Here is a 19446-nt window from a genome sequence, read left to right as displayed (position 1 = left end):
GCTTTAGCCAGACTCCCCCAATCCCCAGGGGTGAGGCAATACCTAGCAATAGCCTCAATCTGATGCCCTCTTCTGGTGTGTCTGAAGACAGCTATAGCGTACTCATATATAATAAATAAATAAATCTTTTTTATGCCTGTTATGTGCAATGGACAGTGATATAATAAGCAACACAGCTTTCTCTGCTCAGACTTGTAGTCTCCCGCTCCGCACAGTATCAAAACTGAGTGAGTGTCAAAGGCCAATGGCTTCTGACCAGGCTATCACATGTACCAGCAGAACCAGTCTGTTTCACAGCCCACCCCAGTCCCTAAACACTGGACCCTGACACCTAAATGATCTTGTTCTTCTTGTTGCCTCACCCTCTCTCAACCCACATACACTATGGCACAGTTGAAGGCTCCCTCACAGCATCCAGGAATTGCATAGGGGAGAATCCAGGAAAGAACCTTAAAACTACCTCTCCCTGGTGTTCCTAGACCTGCCCAGATCTCTCATTCGCTTGGACATAAGACAGCATCAACTTTTCTGCTTGAGGATCAAAGCTGACATGAGTCAGAAAGAACAAGCCTTCCAATTTCTGACATTCCTCAGAAGGGGAGGTCTCAGCCATAGTCTTGTTCATTTTTATTTTCATAGAATCTTCCACTTTCCAGTGGCAACTGTTCATCATCCAAGGCACAGGATCTTTTGTATGCACTTCTCTTTACATACTCAAGGACTAGTCCAGCATCTCTACCTCATGTCTTGGGATGTCCAGCAGACAAACTTCAGTCAAATTTAAAAAGTAACAATTGAAGCAAGAAATGGGTATGGATGTTACAGCAAGTGGTGTTAATGGGAGGTCAATGGAAAAAGAAATAAAAAGGAAGGGACATGGCGTCTCCTAAATATGGTGAATTAGAAAGATTATAAATTGAGTAAAAGGGAGAGTAGACATAAAGGCAGGGACATCTGAGAGAATCCAAATTGGAAAGGAACATGAGCCATGTGAAGAGAGTTTCAAGGATCCTCCTTTATCCTCCCCCTATACAGAAATGTGCCACCATGCTGAATTTTAGGCAGATACTGGCGAAAGAAAAACAATGCTGGAGACATGATTGTACTGTATGAATATACAACTTTAGAAAATGTAGTCATGTAGGGAACCTGAGATAAATGGAGAAAAAGTAGTATTATTCACAATGAGAAAGTTGACTTTAATAAAAAAAATTGACAGCCTGCTAATGAGATTTATCAACAAAACAATGAAAACTCTTTTAAAAAACAAATATTTAGAAATATTGCCATTATTAACACAAAGAAAGTATCACAGGCAGAAATCTATGTGACAAAGACTTAATTTGAGATTGTTAACAAAGTGTAGTTAGTATATTTACGCACTGTTCCTTGAGGAACAAAGTAAAGACAGCTTCATGATTTACCAATGAAAGTGTTTTTCCAACTAAACTATGAAAACTGATTTTTTTCCAGTGAGATATTTTTAAATTTTTTATTAAATATTATTTTATTTACATTTCAAATGGTACGTCCTTTCATGGTTTCCCATCAATAACCCCCTAACACATCCCCCCAACCCCTTATTCTAATATGGTGTTCCCCCACCCCCAATAACCCACCCATTCCCACCTCCCTGCCCTGATATTCCTCTACACTGGGGGGTCAAGCCTTGACAGGACCAAGGGCTTCTCCTCCCATTGGTGCCCAACAAGGCCATCCTCTGCTACATATGCAGCTGGAGCCAAGGGTCTGTTCATGTGTACTCTTTGGATGATGGTTTAGTCCCAAGGAGCTCTGGCTGGTTGGTTCTTCTTGTGGGGTTTCAAGCCACTTCAGTTCTTTCAATCCTTACTCTCCGTAGAATGGGTGGGACCCCATTCTATGTTCAGTGGTTGGCTGTGAGTATTCCTTCTGTAATTGTCATGCTCTGGCAGAGCCTTTCAGGAGACAGCTATATCAGGCTCCTCTAAGCATGCACTTCTTGGCATCAGAAATATTGTCTGTGTTTTGTGGCTGTAGTACATGGGTTGGATCCCCAGGCTGTGCTGTGAATGGTCATTCCTTCAGGCTCTGCTCCAAACTTTGCCTCCATATCCCCTCCCATGAATATTTTTGTTCCCCCTTTCCAGAAGGACTGAAGCATCCACACTTTGGTCATCCATCTTCATGAACTTCCTGTGGTCTGTGGATTGTATCTTGGGCAATGGGAGCTTTTTGTCTAATATTTACTTATCAGTGAGTGCATACCATGTGTGGTTTTTTTGTGATTGCGTTACCTCACTCAGGATGATATTTTCTAGTTACATCCATTTGCCCATGAATTTCATTGAAGCCATTGTGTAAAGAATTACCGCATTTTTCTGCATCTATCCTCTGCTGAAAGACATCTGGGATCTTTTGAGCTTCTGGCTATTATAAATAAGTCTGCTATGAACATAGTGGAGCCTGTGTCTTGTTATAGTTGGAGCATCTTCTGGGTATATGCCCAGGGGTGATGTAATGGGTCCTCAGGTAGTACTATGTCCAATTTTCTGAGGAATCTCCAGACTGATTTCCAGAGTGGTTGTACCAACTTCCAATCCCACCACCAATGGAGGTTGCTAGAACTGTGATACAATCCACAGACCACATGAAGTTCATGAAGGTGGAAGACCAAAGTGTGAATGCTTCAGTCCTTCTGAAGAGGGGGAACAAAAATATTCAGTAACACCAGTGTTCATCACAAAATCAACAACTTTGGGGGGCCCAGAATACAGTGTGAATCTAGGCAATTTTGTCACATGCATTTAAACATATTGACATACTATATTATTTCAAGGAAATTCTTCTATTCAGTGTATGTTCTATTATTGTGGAATGGCAGCTCAGAGAATATCCATAATGATTGCTTCTCTGGTGGACACTACCCCAATTCTAGTCCTTATAGGGTGGCTCATGACATTCTGCAACAGAAGTTCTAGTTGACCTCTAACCTCCTCTGTCTTGCAGCTCACAGATCTATTTCCAAGCAAAATACTCATAGACACAAAATACAGAGACAAAAGAGCTGAGAAATAGAATATCAGGAGGTGATATCAGTTATAAATTTGCTTCTTACTATATAGTACCCTACTCTGATGATTTTCCAAAGAAGCCCACCATTGTCATTAAAAGTAGAGAAATCATTTAACCCAGTACAGAGGAAAAATAATTGTGGGGCAGAATAACTTACATATCATGAAGTAGAATCAAATAATTTACAAACACTTGATCATTTATTTCTAGATTGTGAAATCTCAAAGACACTCTGGGAAATGGCTAACTTATTTAACATATCAGAAGCAGAAACTGGTTGTTACTACATGTAATACAATCCTGGCTCTTCTGAGCACTTGTTCTGTTTGATAATTACCTAAATTTTCTTTCCAGTGAGATATGCTAGTTATAGGCTCCTTCTTCTTCATGGGCTTCCAAGTAAACCAGTCAATTGTTGGCAATCCAACAACTTCTGTGTTACCATTACACCAGCACATCTTTCAAGTAGGAAAGATTATAGGCTGAAGGTTTTGTTCCTGGATTATGTCACTCTCTGTACACTTCTCTATGACTCTTCCAACCTACATTCACAGCCAGAACCACAACTCTGCCATTTTGAGTAAAAAAAAAAAAAAAAAAAGGAGCAGGATCCCAGGGATAGCAACTGAACACCACATCACATGTGAAAATAAGAGTAGGCACAAATCCTCATATCAAAGCTAGGCAAGGTAATTAACTACTTGGAAAAGCATTGTAAGTTCAGGCAAAAGAGTCAGACACACAAACCCACTGTGGCTCTCCTATATGAATGCTTTCATGCATTAGAGGATGACTCTGATATGCGAAGGCTTAATCAAGTTGATATATGCATAGGGGCTCACTGCATGGTGTCATTTGGAATTTTTTTGAAGACCACCATAATGAGCAAAGGCTTTACAGCATTGGTTATATTCATAGGGCTTCTCTCTGGGAGGCATTCATTTATGACTTTGAAGATCACAGCTGTGATATGGCTTTACCAGAATGCTTACATTCACCGGACTTTTGCACATCATGTGATATTTTATGACTTTGCTAATGGCTGTAACATGCTTAGGCTTCACCATATTGATTACATTCAAAAGAGTTCTTTTATGACTCTAAAATCACTATTCTGTTCAAAAGATTTACCACATTGGTTATATTCATAGGGTTTTTCAATAGTATGTGTTCTTTTATGACTTTGATGTTGACTATGAAAGGAAGGATATTTATGATATAGGTTAATTAATTGGGCTTCTCTCCAGAATGTGTTCTTTTATTTCTTTGAACATCACTGTAATCTGCAAAACGTTTATTACATTGGTTATATTCACAAAAATTCTCAGCAGTATGTGACTTTTTTTATGCCTTTCAAGAATTCCGATCTGTGCAAAGGTTTTGCCACATTAGGTAAATGCACTTGGCTTCTCTGAAGTTTTATGGCTTTTCAGACTGCTATGACATGCAGAAACTTTATCACATTGCTTTCATGCACAGGAATTCTCAGCGGTATGTGATCGTTTTATGCCATTGAAGATTTCTATTTTGTACAAAGGCTATGCCACATTGGTTACAGGTAAAGTGCTTCGCTCCAGTATGTTGTTTTATGGCTTTGAACATGGCTGTAATTAATAAAGGCTTCACCATGTTGGTTACATGCATAGGACTTATCTCCAATGTGAGTTCTTTTTTTGGTTTGCAGATTGCTTTGACATGCAAATGCTTTACCACATTGGTTACATGCATAGGGCTTCTCTCCAGTATGAGTTCTTTTATGGCTTTTTCAGAATGCTATGACATACAAAAGCTTTACCACATTGGTTACATTCCTAGGGATTCTCTCCAGTATGTCTTCTTTTATGACATTGAAGATCCCTTTGATAAACATTGGCTTTACATCATTGGTTACATGCATAGGGCTTCCCTTTAGTATGTGTTCTTGTATGGCTTTGAAGATCACTGAGATAAGCAAAGGTTTTACCACATTGGTTACACTCAGGGCTTCTCTTTAGTATGTGTTCTTTGATGGCTTTGAAGAGCGTTTTTCCATGAAAAGACTTTACCACATTGGTTACATTCATAGGGCTTCTCTCCAGTATGAGTCCTTATATGGCTTCGAAGATTGCTCTGACAAGCAAAGGCTTTACCACATTCGTTACACTCATAGGGCTTCTCTCCAGTATGTGTTCTTTGATGGATTAGAAGATTTCTGTAATAAGAAAAGACTTTACCACAGTGGTTACATTCATAGGGCTTCTCTCCAGTATGAGTTCTTGTATGGAGATGAAAATCACTGTAAAGGGCAAAGGCTTTGCCACATTGGTTACATTCATAGGGCTTCTCTCCAGTATGTACTCTTTTATGGTCTTGCAGATACCTGAGCCATAAAAAGACTTTACCGCATTGGTTACATTCATAGGGCTTCTCTCCAGTATGTATTCTTTTATGTCTTTGAAGATACCCATATTCAGCAAAGGCTTTGCCACATTGGGTACATGTATAGGGCTTCTCTCCAGTATGTGTTCTTTTATGGACTTGCAGAGAGTTGTGCCATGTAAAGACTTTACCACATTGGTTACATTCATAGGGCTTCTCTCCAGTATGTGTTTTTTTATGGGCTTGCAGAGACCTGTGCCATGAAAAGGCTTTACCACATTGGTTACATTCATAGGGCTTCTCTCCAGTATGTGTTTTTTTATGGGCTTGCAGAGACCTGTGCCATGAAAAGACTTTACCACATTGGTTACATTCATAGGGCTTCTCTTCAGTATGTGTTTTTTCATGGTTTTGCAGAGAGATTTGCCATGAAAAGGCTTTACCACATTGGTTGCATTCATAGGGCTTCTTTCCTGTATGTGTTTTTGTATGGTTTTGAAGATGGTCGTATTGAGCAAGGGCTTTGTCACTTTGGTTACATGCATAGGGTTTCTCTCCAGTATGACTTTTGCTATGGCATCTCAGATGGCTGTTTGATACAACGCTGTTTTCACATTGGTTAAATCCATAAGGTTTCTCTCCTGTTTGTGCTTTTCTGTTTACTTGAACAGTCCTACAGTGAACAAAGTCTTCAGTAAGTGTGATTTTATGTGTATGAAGATCATTGTGACTTGCAAACCCTTCTTTGTATTGTACACCTTCATAGGTTTTCTCTCCAGTGTGAATTCTTTCATTCCACTGAAGATGGCTGTGATATAGAATATCATTATCAGATTGCATATATTCAGAGTTTCTCTACAATATGAATTATTTCATGCTTGTGTATGTAATGGCACATATGGACAGTTTAATACACTCAGTATACTAATAAATAATTTTAACTTTATGAATCAAAACTGCTAGAAATCACAGTTTTACTTCAAGATTGCATTCATAAATTTTTCTATTATGTGGCCCATTCAACATTTTCAACTTCAACCAGGATGCACAGAAAATTTCTACATTACTAATACTCATCAAAATTTTCTGCAGTCTGAGGTTGTTGATGTATGCATAATACAACTGGAAAATCAATTAACTTTAAAATGGTATCAGATTCAACAAATTTACACTAAGTGGGGAAAAGTACATATCTTCTAATTGTACTGGGACAGAGATAAGTAAAGTGTGTCAATATCCCTTAGGAATATTGTTGTATTTCTTATATTGAGTAGATAAAAGGATAGATCAATAAAAAGATAAATAGATAGATGAATAAATATATAAATAAATAGGTACATAGATACATGATTGATAAGAGACAGAGATTTACTTTGATAAAGATAGCAATAATTATATATCTGTCCATTATAATACACCAATTATAAAGGAAGAATAACAAATAAAATGTATCCACATTGCATTCACACACTTTGAGATGTTTTGCTCATAGACATGTGGTATTTTGATTAAGTTTTCTCCACACCTTTTTTAACCTTCTTGAACTGCCCCTCTCACTAAAGTTAAGCAGCTTACTACAAGTAAATGAGTAACATCTGCTTTACTATGCACTATTTGCTTACTCATAGCTTCTGGATATATAAGCATCACATGTTCAACATGTACACTGCTATTATATCTTAGTGTTACAAGACTAAGCAAACTGGCATTTTGACAGAGTAGCTCTAAGGGAGCTGTAATTGAAATCCTACTTCTTGTTAAGGCATTGCTTCCATGTATTCTATCTTAAAGGAATGCCTTGCAAACACAAATCGACACAGAAACACATGCATTTGTAAGAATTTAATAACCAATATCCTTACAGCTCTGCTGATTTAGGGTGAGGCTCTTAACTAAAACTTCAAGAAAACATTAAAATTTCTTGAGGGGCATATTTGGATCAGAATGCACTAAAAAATTACCTTCCATGTCTTCTAGAATTTTGACAATTTTCTTCAATACTGTGGTCTTTCCAGTAATAGCCTAAAACACAGTACCAGAAAAATGCATGACATATTAATGGAATTTAGGGGATATTTTAGGTACTATCTTAAGTGAACCTTAGAACCATGCCTAATTAATTCACCTCATTTTCCCTCCTTCTCAATTGAAAGCAATGAAGCAAACAAATAAACAAAAATCGTTGCCCCCCTATTTTAAAAAGGAAACAAGAACAGCGTTACCTACAGCAGTGAGGTTCCCGTAGGTCTCCAGCATCACATCTCTGTAGAGACTCTTCTGGGAAGGATCCAGCAAAGCCCATTCTTCCCGAGTAAAGTTCACATGAATGTCCTCATATGTCACTGCTTTCTCAGATATCACATTCATGTGTACAAAACAAAGCATGTATACATATTGAACATGTATATTTCATTGACCATATATTCACATTATTCTAGTGTTTTCTCTAGCTATTTAATGATAGAAAAGTTGTAATGTTACCACTAATTCATTGTAGAAGGAAACTGAATGATAACGTTCAAAACTCTCACTTCCTCACCTTTTGAATAAGATAGACACTTGCAGGGGAAATGCCACTGGAGAGACATGAAGAGACCAGTATATAGATCAACAATGCTAAGCACACATCATAGATGTTGTATAAATAATTACTAACTACAAAAGCACTGAGGCTTTGGTAAGATGGCCATTTTTACTACAAATCCTACCTATTCATGAGCATGGAAGATTTTTTTACTTCCTTTGAAATCTTTTTCAATTTTTTTCTTCAGGGATTTGAAATACTTAACAGGGAGATCTTTCACTTGCTGGGTTAGTTACAAAATGATACTTCATATTATTAGAGGTTATTGTAAAGTATGTTGCTTCTCTTATTACTTCCTTGGCCCAGTTATCATTTATATAAAGAAGGGTTACTGTTTTGTATAGTTAATTTTGTATCCATGACATTGCTGATGGTGGGTATCAGCTGCAGGAACTCTGATAGAATTTTGGGGGTCACTCACTTATACTATCAGATCATCAGTAAACAGCTCTACTTTGACTTCTTCCTTTCCAATGTTTATCATAAACTCATTTAGTTGTTTTGGTTTTTTCCTATTTCTCTGCCTAAAAACTCAAGTACTCTATTGAATAGACAGGGAGAGAGAAAGCTGCATTGTTTTGTCCTGATTACAGTGTAATTACTTTATGGTTCTCTCCATTTAGCTTGATGTTGGCTATTGGTTTGCTTTAAATAGTTTTCATTATGTTTATCTCAGAATTCTCTAATACCTTGAACCTGAAAGGGGTCTTGGATTTTATCAAGTGTCTGTTGGGCTTTATTCCTAGAGCTTTATCCTACCTGCTGGAAACTGGAGACAACCTAGATGTTCTTTGAGTGAAGAATGAATAAAGAAAATGTGGTACGTCTACACAATGGATTACTATTCACCTATTAAAAACGAAGACACCATAAATTTTGCAGGCAAATGGAAGGAACTTGACGATATAATCCTGAGTGTGGTAACCCAGTCCCCATAGGACATGGATGGTACTCACTTATCAGGAAAGACTCGCTGGATCATACAGGGACCATGCTACACACCACAGGCACAAGGAAGCTAAACAAGAAAGTAGGTCCAAGCAAGGATGACTGAATCCCACTTAGAGGCAGAAATAAAATAGAGGAAGATATTGGTGGGGACCTCGAATCGAGAGGAGATGGGAAGGAGAATGAGGGATTCAGGAAGGATCAGGTGTGGAAAAGGACAGGAGAAATGGCTGGATGGCCAGAAAATGACTATAAATCTGTACCTGACAGGGGTGAGGAGGTGAGGAACATCTCCATAGGATAACTGAGGCAATCAAGAAGCAATGTGGGTGACATTAGCTGTAACTCACTACATTGGGATAACAAACCTGAAGAGAATACCTTCTGTAGCCGGGCAGGAACCCCAGTAGTGCAATAGGGAGTCCAACCTACGCTCAACAATGTCAACCCTGTCTACAACAAATGCATGCATGTAGGAGAGACACAGGAAATTGCCATCCAATAACCTGGCCAAATTGAGACCCATTCCATGGTGCAGCACTAATCACTAATACTATTAACAATACTGTGTTAAGCTTTCAGACAGGAGCATGTTGTCCTCCAAGAAGTTTCACCCAGCACCTGATTCAGACAGATACAGACACACTTAGCCAAACAGTTGATGGAGCTTCAGGACCCTTATGCAAAAATAGGAGGAGGCATTGTGGTCTCCCAGGGGAGAGAAACTCCACAGGAAGATCAAGAGAATCAACCAACCTCGATTCTTTGGGTTCTCAGAGTTTTAACCAACAACCAAGGAATATACATGGATGGGCTGGACCTACGACTCCCTGCTCATATGCAATAGATATGCAGCTGGGCCTTCCGTGGATCCCAAACAACTAAAACAAGGGCTATGCCAAAAGCTGTTGCCTATATATTCTTTTTCAGTTTGGTGCACTTATCTGTCTTAAGTGCATTGATGGACAGGAAACTGGGAAAAGGGATAACATTTGAAATGTAAATAAAAAATATCCAATAAAAACTTTTTAAAAAACTTTTGGGATATAAGGGATGAATACAAATATAATAATTAAAATTTACTGTAAGCCGATATCATCAAATTAAAGGTAAACAAAGTCAAAAGAATTCCTTAAAATGATGAACAAGGCAAGGCTGACCAGTCTCTATATGTATTCAATGTATGGCATGAAGTTCTACCTACAACAATGAGACAATGGAAGGACATCAAGGGGATATAATTTGGAGAGTAAGAAATGAAAATATCCTAATTGGTAAATGATATGACAATATACATCAGTGACCCTAAAAATTCTACTACCCACTTTGTACAGCTTTAAAACATTTGATACAAGATTAACTAGAAAACAAAAAAAAAAACCAAAAAAAATCAATAAACCCTCCAATATGCCTCCTATATCAAAATGACAAAGGGACTGAAAAATCAGAGAAAACGGCAAATAGAAGAGACTCTATGGGTGGACTGTGCTAAATGGGCAAAGAAGCGGTAGGGATCATTTGGAGAGGAGACAGAGGAAGAGAGGAAGTGCAGGGAGAACGAGCTGGAATCAGAGAGCATGGGCAGATTACTACAGGAATTTAAGGCACTGGCAACTCCCACGGAATTCAGAGGGTGACTCTAGGGACCACTGCTATTAATGAAGGACAGAGTCTGAAGTACCCATCTTTATACCTAGCAAGGTCTGGTATTGGGACAGATTTACAGTTCACTGTGGTGTTAGCCAAGGAGCTGTCTAAACTATCCATGCCGATTCCAAGAAAAACATTTTGCTCTCTGTAATCTGACCACAGGGCCACATTGTATTGGACAACATTCACACAGCTCACTAAATGTAAAAATAAAGGGGGTGCAGGCTTGGAGACTTCACCCCTATGTTCTAGTCTCTTTGTGGGGTGGGGGTACTCTACAGGCCACAGAAACGTAATTCTGGACACAGTACAAGCTATACCATCCCTCACTGACTCTCTCTTGCCTGCAACTGTGCTGAGCCAAGGGGATAATGAGTTTTTTGAGTAGCCATCTAATATTTGGTTTAATTTGAGGAGCTGAGCATCAGAGGGAACCCAGTCCTTACACTGCCTGGGGTTTCAAGATCCTCACAGACACTTAAGTGAAAAGGGGAGCTTGCATGGGTCTCAGTCACGTCCTCCTTTATGTGCTATGATGATTAGCTTGGTGACTTGTGGTAATGCTAACACTGGATGTATGGCTCTGTTCCTTTCCTTGAGCTTGATGCTCTTTTCTTCCTGTTTGCCTACCATGCCCAGCTTCACATTGAGGACTTTCAACATGTCTTTTCCATTTTACTTGCTCTGCTTGAGTTTGCTCTCTGAAATCTGCTATCTTCTAAAGGTAAAACATATGGGGTGGAGATCTTGGAGAGAGGAAAGTATGAAAGGAGGAGGTAAAACTGGAAAGAGTAGGGAGGAGACACAGTGGTACTGATATATTATATAAGAGAAGAGATCTATTTTCAGTGAAAAAATTAATATAATATTTCTTGAATGAAAACGCAAAAGGAAGAAGAAAAGCAAATTAGTGAAGACAAGAAAAGTATAATTTTGACAGATACAGTTCTCACTGTTTCTGAAGAGGATGAACATCACAGAAGAGTTCATGCCAAGCCCAGTCATAGGTTCTGTGTAGATCTCTGTATTCAGAAGTTTTACTCTCAGTAAGTACACACACACACACACACACACACACACACACACACACACACACACACGAATGCATGTGTAACCATTTAAGGCTGGTTATTTACCAAGATAAAAAGAAACAGATGAGTGACTTGTCAAAGATATTACATTTGTGCTCAACAATCATTAATTGACATTATTTAAATTCAGACAAAACAATTCAGTCTGTTTCTTAACCTCTTTCTAATTTTTCATGCACTACGACCTGTGACTGATAGGCAGAAAGTTCTGTTTCCATGCTAATCAAACAGTCTTTGGATTTTTTTATTTTATTTTTTTTATTAACTTGAGTATTTCTTATTTACATTTTGAATGTTATTCCCTTTCCCGGCTTCCGGGCCAACATCGCCCTAACCCCTCCCCCTCCACTTCTGTATGGGTGTTCCCCTCCCCATCCTCCCCCTATTACTGCTCTCCCCCCAACAATCACGTTCACTGGGGGTTCAGTCTTAGCAGGACCAAGGGCTTCCCCTTCCACTGGTGCTCTTAGTAGGATATTCATTGCTACCTATGAGGTTGGAGCCCAGGGTCAGTCCATGTATAGTCTTTGGGTAGTGGCTTAGTCCCTGGAAGCTCTGGTTGCTTTTGATATTCGATCTCAAGCCCCTTCAAGCTCTTCCAGTCCTTTCTCTGATTCCTTCAACGGGGGTCCTATTCTCAGTTCAGTGGTTTGCTGTTGGCATTCGCCTATGTATTTGCTGTATTCTGGCTGTGTCTCTCAGGAGAGATCTACATCCGGCTCCTGTTGGCCTGCACTTCTTTGCTCAATGTGCAGTCCAGCATCTCTACCTCATGTCTTGGGATGTGCAGTAGATAAACTTCACTCAAATTTAAAAAGTTACAATTGGAGCAAGAAGTGGGCATGGACGTTACAACAAGTAGGTGTTAATGGGAGGTCAATGGAAAAAGAAATAAAAAGGAAGGGACATGGCTGCTTCTAAATATGGTGGATTAGAAAGATTATATATTGAGTAAAGGGGAGAGTAGACATAAAGGCAGGGACATCTGAGAAAAACCAAAGTGCACAGCAACCTGAGCCATGTGAAGAGGGGAAGGAGAAGAGAAAAAAGCAAGTCCAAGAGAGGAGGTAAATGATAGATGAAAAAGACCGGGCTGGAGAGATGGCTCAGCAGTTAAGAGCCCCAACTGCTCTTCCAGAGGTCCTGAGTTCAATTCCCAGCAACCACATGGTGGCTCACAACCATCTGTAAAGAGATCTGATGCCCTCTTCTGGTGTATCTGAAGACAGCTACAGTGTACTTATATATAATAAATGAAAAAAAAAAAAAAGACCATGTAATGAATTTGGGTGGATCACATAAGGAAGGGATGCTTGGGAATAATACAGCCCAAGTCCGGGTCTCCAAGGCAGTTTTGCCATTCATAGACTGCAATTCAGTTAGCAACTGAGGAATTCTGGGGGAAACTGACAGCCTTTCCAGATTTCATTTGTTAGGTAGGGACTTCAGTAATTCTTGCCAGAGTTTGACAGTTAACCATAGGATAAAGCACTAAGCTTACATGATTTAACTATAATCTCAAGATTTACTTTAAAAAGTTGAAATAGGCTTCACAGTGGAAAATTATCCAGATATGAGACATATGTTCCAAAGCAGTCTATTTATTCCTCATATCTTTTCTCTCTGATATGCAATGTCAAACAGAATATTAGCATTCACCTTAGGCACAGACATAATAAATTGCCAAGACCAACTCAAGTCGGTTGAACCTGTGCAACTACCAATCTTGAGTTTCTAAAAATTTAATCCATTTCCTGATCTAGATTCTTGATTGCCTTATTTTCTGTACCCCTTAAGATTTCCAGTTTGGATTTTTATTGATCATATAGCATTGATAACATTAGAACCCAAAGATAATGGAAACTATGATTAAAGCAAGAAAGATCACTCATTGTTCCTCTCCCTTTTCAAGTTGGTCAGTGAACTCAATTCGCAATGAAATCTGTCTTTATTATTTCCCCAAGAAAGGCAGGGAGGTCGGGAACATTCCTTCCATTGTCTCTTTTTTTCTTACTGACTGGTCAGGGCTCAACCAGGAAGGAATTGCAAGACTCTCTTCAGGCACTTGGCAGCAGTTTTATGAGATCCCATTTATCAATTCTTGATCTTAGAGCATAAGCCATTGGTGTTTTGTTCAGGAAATTTTCTCCAGTGCCGATGTGTTCAAGATGCTTCCCCACTTTTTCTTCGATTAGTTTGAGTGTATCTGGTCTGATGTGGAGGTCCTGATCCACTTGGACTTAAGCTTTGTACAGAGTGATAAGCATGGATCTATGTGCATGCTTCTACATGTTGACCTCCAGTTGAACCAGCATCATTTGCTGAAAATGCTGTCTTTTTTCCATTGGATGGTTTTGGCTCCTTTGTCAAAAATCAAGTGCCCATAGGTGTGTGGGTTCATTTCTGGGTCTTCAATTCTGTTCCATTGGTCTATCTGTCTGTCTCTGTATCAATACCATGCAGTTTTTATCACTATTGCTCTGTAATACTGCTTGAGTTCAGGGATAGTGATTCCCCTGAAGTCCTTTTATTGTTGAGGATAGTTTTAGCTATCCTGGGTTTTTTGTTATTCCAGATGAATTTGCAAATTGTTCTGTCTAACTCTTTGAAGAAATGGTTTGGTATTTTGATGGGGATTGCATTGAATCTGTAGATCGCATTTGGTAAAATGGCCATTTTTACTATATTAATCCTGCCAATCCATGAGCATGGGAGATCTTTCCATCTTCTGAGGTCTTCTTCAATTTCTTTCTTCAGAGTCTTGAAGTTCTTATTGTACAGAACTTTTACTTGCTTGGTTAAAGTCACACCGAGGTACTTTATATTATTTGGGTCTATTATGAAGGGTGTCATTTCCCTAATTTCTTTCTCGGCTTGTTTCTCTTTTGTGTAGAGGAAGGCTACCGATTTATTTGAGTTAATTTTATACCCAGCCAATTTGCTGAAGTTGTTTATCAGCTTTAGTAGTTCTCTGGTGGAACTTTTGGGATCACTTAAATATACTATCATATCATCTGCAAATACTGATATTTTGACTTCTTCTTTTCCGATCTGTATCCCCTTGACCTCCTTTTGTTGTCTGATTGCTCTGGCTAGAACTTCAAGAACTATATTGAATAAGTAGGGAGAGAGTGGGCAGCCTTGTCTAGTCCCTGATTTTAGTGGGATTGCTTCAAGTTTCTCTCCATTTAGTTTAATGTTAGCAACTGGTTTGCTGTATATGGCTTTTACTATGTTTAGGTATGGGCCTTGAATTCCTATTCTTTCCAGGACTTTTATCATGAAGGGGTGTTGAATTTTGTCAAATGCTTTCTCAGCATCTAATGAAATGATCATGTGGTTTTGTTCTTTCAGTTTGTTTATATAATGGATCACGTTGATGGTTTTCCGTATATTAAACCATCCCTGAATGCCTGGGATGAAGCCTACTTGATCATGGTGGATGATTGTTTAGATGTGCTCTTGGATTCGGTTTGCCAGAATTTTATTGAGTATTTTTGTGTCGATATTCATAAGGGAAATTGGTCTGAAGTTCTCTTTCTTTGTTGGGTCTTTGTGTGGTTTAGGTATAAGAGTAATTGTGGCTTCATAGAAGGAATTCGGTTGTGCTCCATCTGTTTCAATTTTGTGGAATAGTTTGGATAATATTGGTATGAGGTCTTCTATGAAGGTTTGATAGAATTCTGCACTAAACCCGTCTGGAGCTGGGCTCTTTTTGGTTCAGAGACCTTTAATGACTGCTTCTATTTCGTTAGGAGTTATGGGTTTGTTTAACTGGTTTATCTGTTCCTGATTTAACTTTGGTTCCTGGTATCTGTCTAGGAACTTGTCCATTTCCTGCAGATTTTCAAGTTTTGTTGAATATAGGCTTTTACAGTAAGATCTGATGATTTTTTGAATTTCTTCTGAATCTGTAGTTATGTCTCCCTTTTCATTTCTGATTTTGTTAATTTGGACACATTCTCTGTGTCCTCTCGTTAGTCTGGCTAAGGGTTTATCTGTCTTGTTGATTTTCTCAAAGAACCAACTTTTGGTTCTGTTGATTCTTTCTATGGTCCTTTTTGTTTGTACTTGGTTGATTTCAGCTCTGAGTTTGATTATTTCCTGCCTTCTACTCCTCCTGGGTGTATTTGCTTCTTTTTGTTCTAGAGCTTTTAGGTGTGCTGTCAAGGGGCTGATATATGCTCTCTCCTGTTTCTTTCTGCAGGCACTCAGCACTATGAGTTTTCCTCTTAGCACAGCTTTCATTGTGTCCCATAAGTTTGGGTATGTTGTACCTTCATTTTCATTAAATTCTAAAAAGTCTTTAATTTCTTTCTTTATTTCTTCCTTGACCAGATTATCGTTGAGTAGAGCATTGTTCAACTTCCACGTATATGTGGGCGTTCTTCCCTTATTGTTATTGAAGACCAGCTTTAGGCCGTGGTGGTCTGATAGCACGCATGGGATTATTTCTATCTTTCTGTACCTGTTGAGGCCCGTTTTTTGACCAATTATATGGTCAATTTTGGAGAAAGTACCATGAGGAGCTGAGAAGAAGGTATATCCTTTTGCTTTAGGATAGAATGTTCTATAAATATCTTTTAAGTCCATTTGGTTCATGACTTCTCTTAGTCTGTCTACGTGTCTGTTTAATTTCTGTTTCCATGATCTGTTCATTGTTGAGAGTGGGGTGTTGAAATCTCCTACTATTATTGTGTGAGGTGCAATGTGTGTTTTGAGCTTTAGTGAGGTTTCTTTTACATATGTAGGTGCCCTTGTATTTAGGGCATAGATATTTGGGATTGAGAGTTCATCTTGGTGGATTTTTCCTTTGATGAATATGAAGGACCTTCCTTATCTTTTTTGATGACTTTTAGTTGAAAATTGATTTTATTTGATATTAGAATGGCTACTCCAGCTTGCTTCTTCTGACCATTTGCTTGGAAAGTTGTTTTCCAGCCTTTCACTCTGAGGTAGTGTCTGTCTTTGTCTCTGAGGTGTGTTTCCTGTAGGCAGAAGAATGCAGGGTCCTCGTTGCGTATCCAGTTTGTTAATGTATGTCTTTTTATTGGGGAGTTGAGGCCATTGATGTTGAGAGATATTAAGGAATAGTGATTTTTTGCTTCCTGTTATATTTGGATATGAGGTTATGTTTATGTGCTTTTCTTCTCTTTGTTTTGTTGCCAAGACGATTAGTTTCTTGCTTCTTCTAGGGTATAGCTTGCCTCCTTATGTTGGGCTTTACCATTTATTATCCTTTGTAGTGCTGGATTCGTAGAAAGATATTGTGTAAATTTGGTTTTGTCATGGAATATCTTGGTTTCTCCATCTATGTTAAGTGAGAGTTTTGCAGGATACAGTAACCTGGGCTGGCATTTGTGTTCTCTTAGGGTCTGTATGACATCTCTCCAGGATCTTCTGGCTTTCATAGTCTCTGGCGAAAAGTCTGGTGTGATTCTGATAGGTCTGCCTTTATATGTTACTTGACCTTTTTCCCTTACTGCTTTTAATATTCTTTCTTTATTTTGTGCATTTGGTGTTTTGACTATTATGTGACGGGAGGAGTTTCTTTTCTGGTCCAATCTATTTGGAGTTCTGTAGGCTTCTTGTATGCTTATGGGTATCTCTTTCTTTAGGTTAGGGAAGTTTTCTTCTATGATTTTGTTGAAGATATTTATTGGTCCTTTGAGCTGGGAGTCTTCACTCTCTTCTATACCTATTATCCTTAGGTTTGATCTTCTCATTGAGTCCTGGATTTCCTGTATGTTTTGGACCAGTAGCTTTTTCCGCTTTACATTATCTTTGACAGTTGAGTCGATGATTTCTATGGAATCTTCTGCTCCTGAGATTCTCTCTTCTATCTCTTGTATTCTGTTGGTGAAGCTTGTATCTACAGCTTCTTGTCTCTTCTTTTGTTTTTCTATATCCGGGGTTGTTTCCATGTGTTCTTTCTTGATTGCTTCTATTTCCATTTTTTAATTCCTTCAACTATTTGATTGTGTTTTCCTGGAATTCTTTCAGGGATTTTTGTGATTCCTCTCTGTAGGCTTCTACTTGTTTATTTATGGTTTCCTGTGTTTCTCTAAGGGAGTTCTTCACGTCTTTCTTGAAGTCCTCCAGCATCATGATCAAATATGATTTTGAAACTAGATCTTGCTTTTCTGGTGTGTTTGGATATTCTGTGTTTGCTTTAGTGGGAGAATTGGGCTCCGATGATGCCATGTAGTCTTGGTTTCTGTTGCTTGAATTCCTGGGTTTGCCTCTCTCCATCAGATTATCTCTAGTGTTACTTTGTTCTTCTATTTCTGATGGTGGCTAGACTGTCCTATAAGCCTGTGTGTCAGGGGTGCTGTAGACCTGTTTTCCTGTTTTCTTTCAGCCAGTTATAGGAACAGAGTGTTCTGCTTTCGGTCGTGTATTTTTTCCTATCTACAAGTCTTCAGCTGTTCCTGTGGGCCTGTGTCATGAGTTCACTAGGCAGATCGCTTGGAGTAGGAAGGTTTGCCTTACCTGTGGTCCGGAGGCTCAATTTGCTTGTGGGGTGCTGCCTACGAGCTCTCCATGGGAGCAGCAACCAGGAAGATCTGCGCCGCCCTTTCCAGGAGCTTCTGTGCACCAGGGTTCCAGATGGTGTTTGGTGTTTTCCTCTGGAATCAGTAATGTGGGCAGAGCGCAGTCTCTTCTGGTTTCCCAGGCGTGTCTGCCTCTCTGAAGGTTTAGCTCTCCCTCCCACGGGATTTGGGTGCAGAGAACTGTTTATCTGGTCAGTCCCTTCAGGTTCCGGCAGTGTCTTAGACGCAGGGGACCTGCTGCTGCTATGCCCTTATCCAAGGGAACCCAGAGGCCGTATACAGTTTCCTCTTGGGCCAGGGATGTGGGCAGGGGTGGGCAGTGTTGGTGGTCTCTTCCGCTCTGCAGTCTCAGGAGTGCCCACCTGTCCAGGCAGTGAGCTCTCTCTCCCACGGGGTTTCAAGAAAATGAAATTTTACAAGTGTTAATAACAACCCACTTCTTTTTTTTTTTTTTTTTCGGAGCTGGGGACCGAACCCATGGCCTTGCACTTGCTGGGCAAGCGCTCTACCACTGAGCTAAATCCCCAACCCCAACAACCCACTTCTTAAAAAAGAAAGGTAAAATTGGAAAAATTCCCAGCTTTAGTGACTTTTAAGAAGAGCAGGCCATTCCCTGCTAAAGGAAATGGCATCAGTGAGATGATGTACGATCTTGTTGCTATGTGCAACATTAGCTGCTGAGATCTGTAACCTGACACACACCGCTATCCCCATAGCCCCTGATACAAATTTCTGAGCTGACATAATTGGATCAACAAAGTTTGGTTCAACATAAACTCCCCAAGTTTTATGTCCAACAATGTAGACTATTTTCCCACGCATGAATTAATAAATGCTGGGGAATCAAAAAAAAATCACTCTGCCCCATACAGTACCTCCTTCCTAAAGGTGGCCCCTGCAGATGACTCTCTTAAACTTATGTCTGTGAGCTGGCTCTTGTCTGCATTGTTTAACCCTGCAGTGTACACAGTAAAGTATTCCTCTTTCTGGTCTGAAGGCAGAAGCCATGCTCCCCATGCAAGTATTTTACTTTTACTGCAGGGGACCGTTCATTACATGACTGAGACGAATAATTTTAAAATGCTCTTGTGGTAAAGCCCTTTAGCTAAAGAATTTAGGAAGTTTCATAAAAAGGAAAGCAGAGTCATAGCCCTGGGGGAGCATGAGAATGGGCTACAGATGACAACATAGGTTGTCTCAAACACAG

The 19446-nt window shown here is 39.3% G+C and overlaps 1 protein-coding gene across 1 annotated transcript; it reads right to left on the bottom strand.

Moving 5' to 3' along the window:
• Positions 1 to 4928: 4928 nt before the first annotated feature.
• Zfp951l1 (zinc finger protein 951 like 1) lies at positions 4929 to 7779 on the bottom strand. The gene is made up of 4 exons (XM_017599540.2): positions 7635 to 7779; positions 7374 to 7434; positions 6090 to 6220; positions 4929 to 6005 (listed from the first exon to the last, which is right to left on the bottom strand). Exons 1-4 carry the CDS (start codon positions 7777 to 7779, stop codon positions 5032 to 5034), a joined length of 1311 nt encoding a protein of 436 aa, XP_017455029.1. The 3' UTR covers positions 4929 to 5031.
• Between the last annotated feature and the right edge of the window lie 11667 nt (positions 7780 to 19446).

Source organism: Rattus norvegicus, chromosome 14 (genome assembly GCF_036323735.1).
Source record: "Rattus norvegicus strain BN/NHsdMcwi chromosome 14, GRCr8, whole genome shotgun sequence".
NCBI lineage: Eukaryota > Metazoa > Chordata > Mammalia > Rodentia > Muridae > Rattus > Rattus norvegicus.
Note: the sequence above shows the minus strand (reverse complement) of the source record. Positions and strands in the feature narration are given on the sequence as shown.

Excerpts from the sequence above, each read along its gene's own strand:
- Zfp951l1 (XM_017599540.2), bottom strand. The coding sequence starts at position 7,779 with ATGAATGTGATATCTGAGAAAGCAGTGACATATGAGGACATTCATGTG. Across the intron at positions 6,221-7,373 it reads AATTCTAGAAGACATGGAAG|CCATCTTCAGTGGAATGAAA; the intron begins GTAATTTTTTAG and ends TCTATATCACAG. Across the intron at positions 6,006-6,089 it reads TACTGAAGACTTTGTTCACT|ACAGCCATCTGAGATGCCAT; the intron begins GTAGGACTGTTC and ends GCGTTGTATCAA.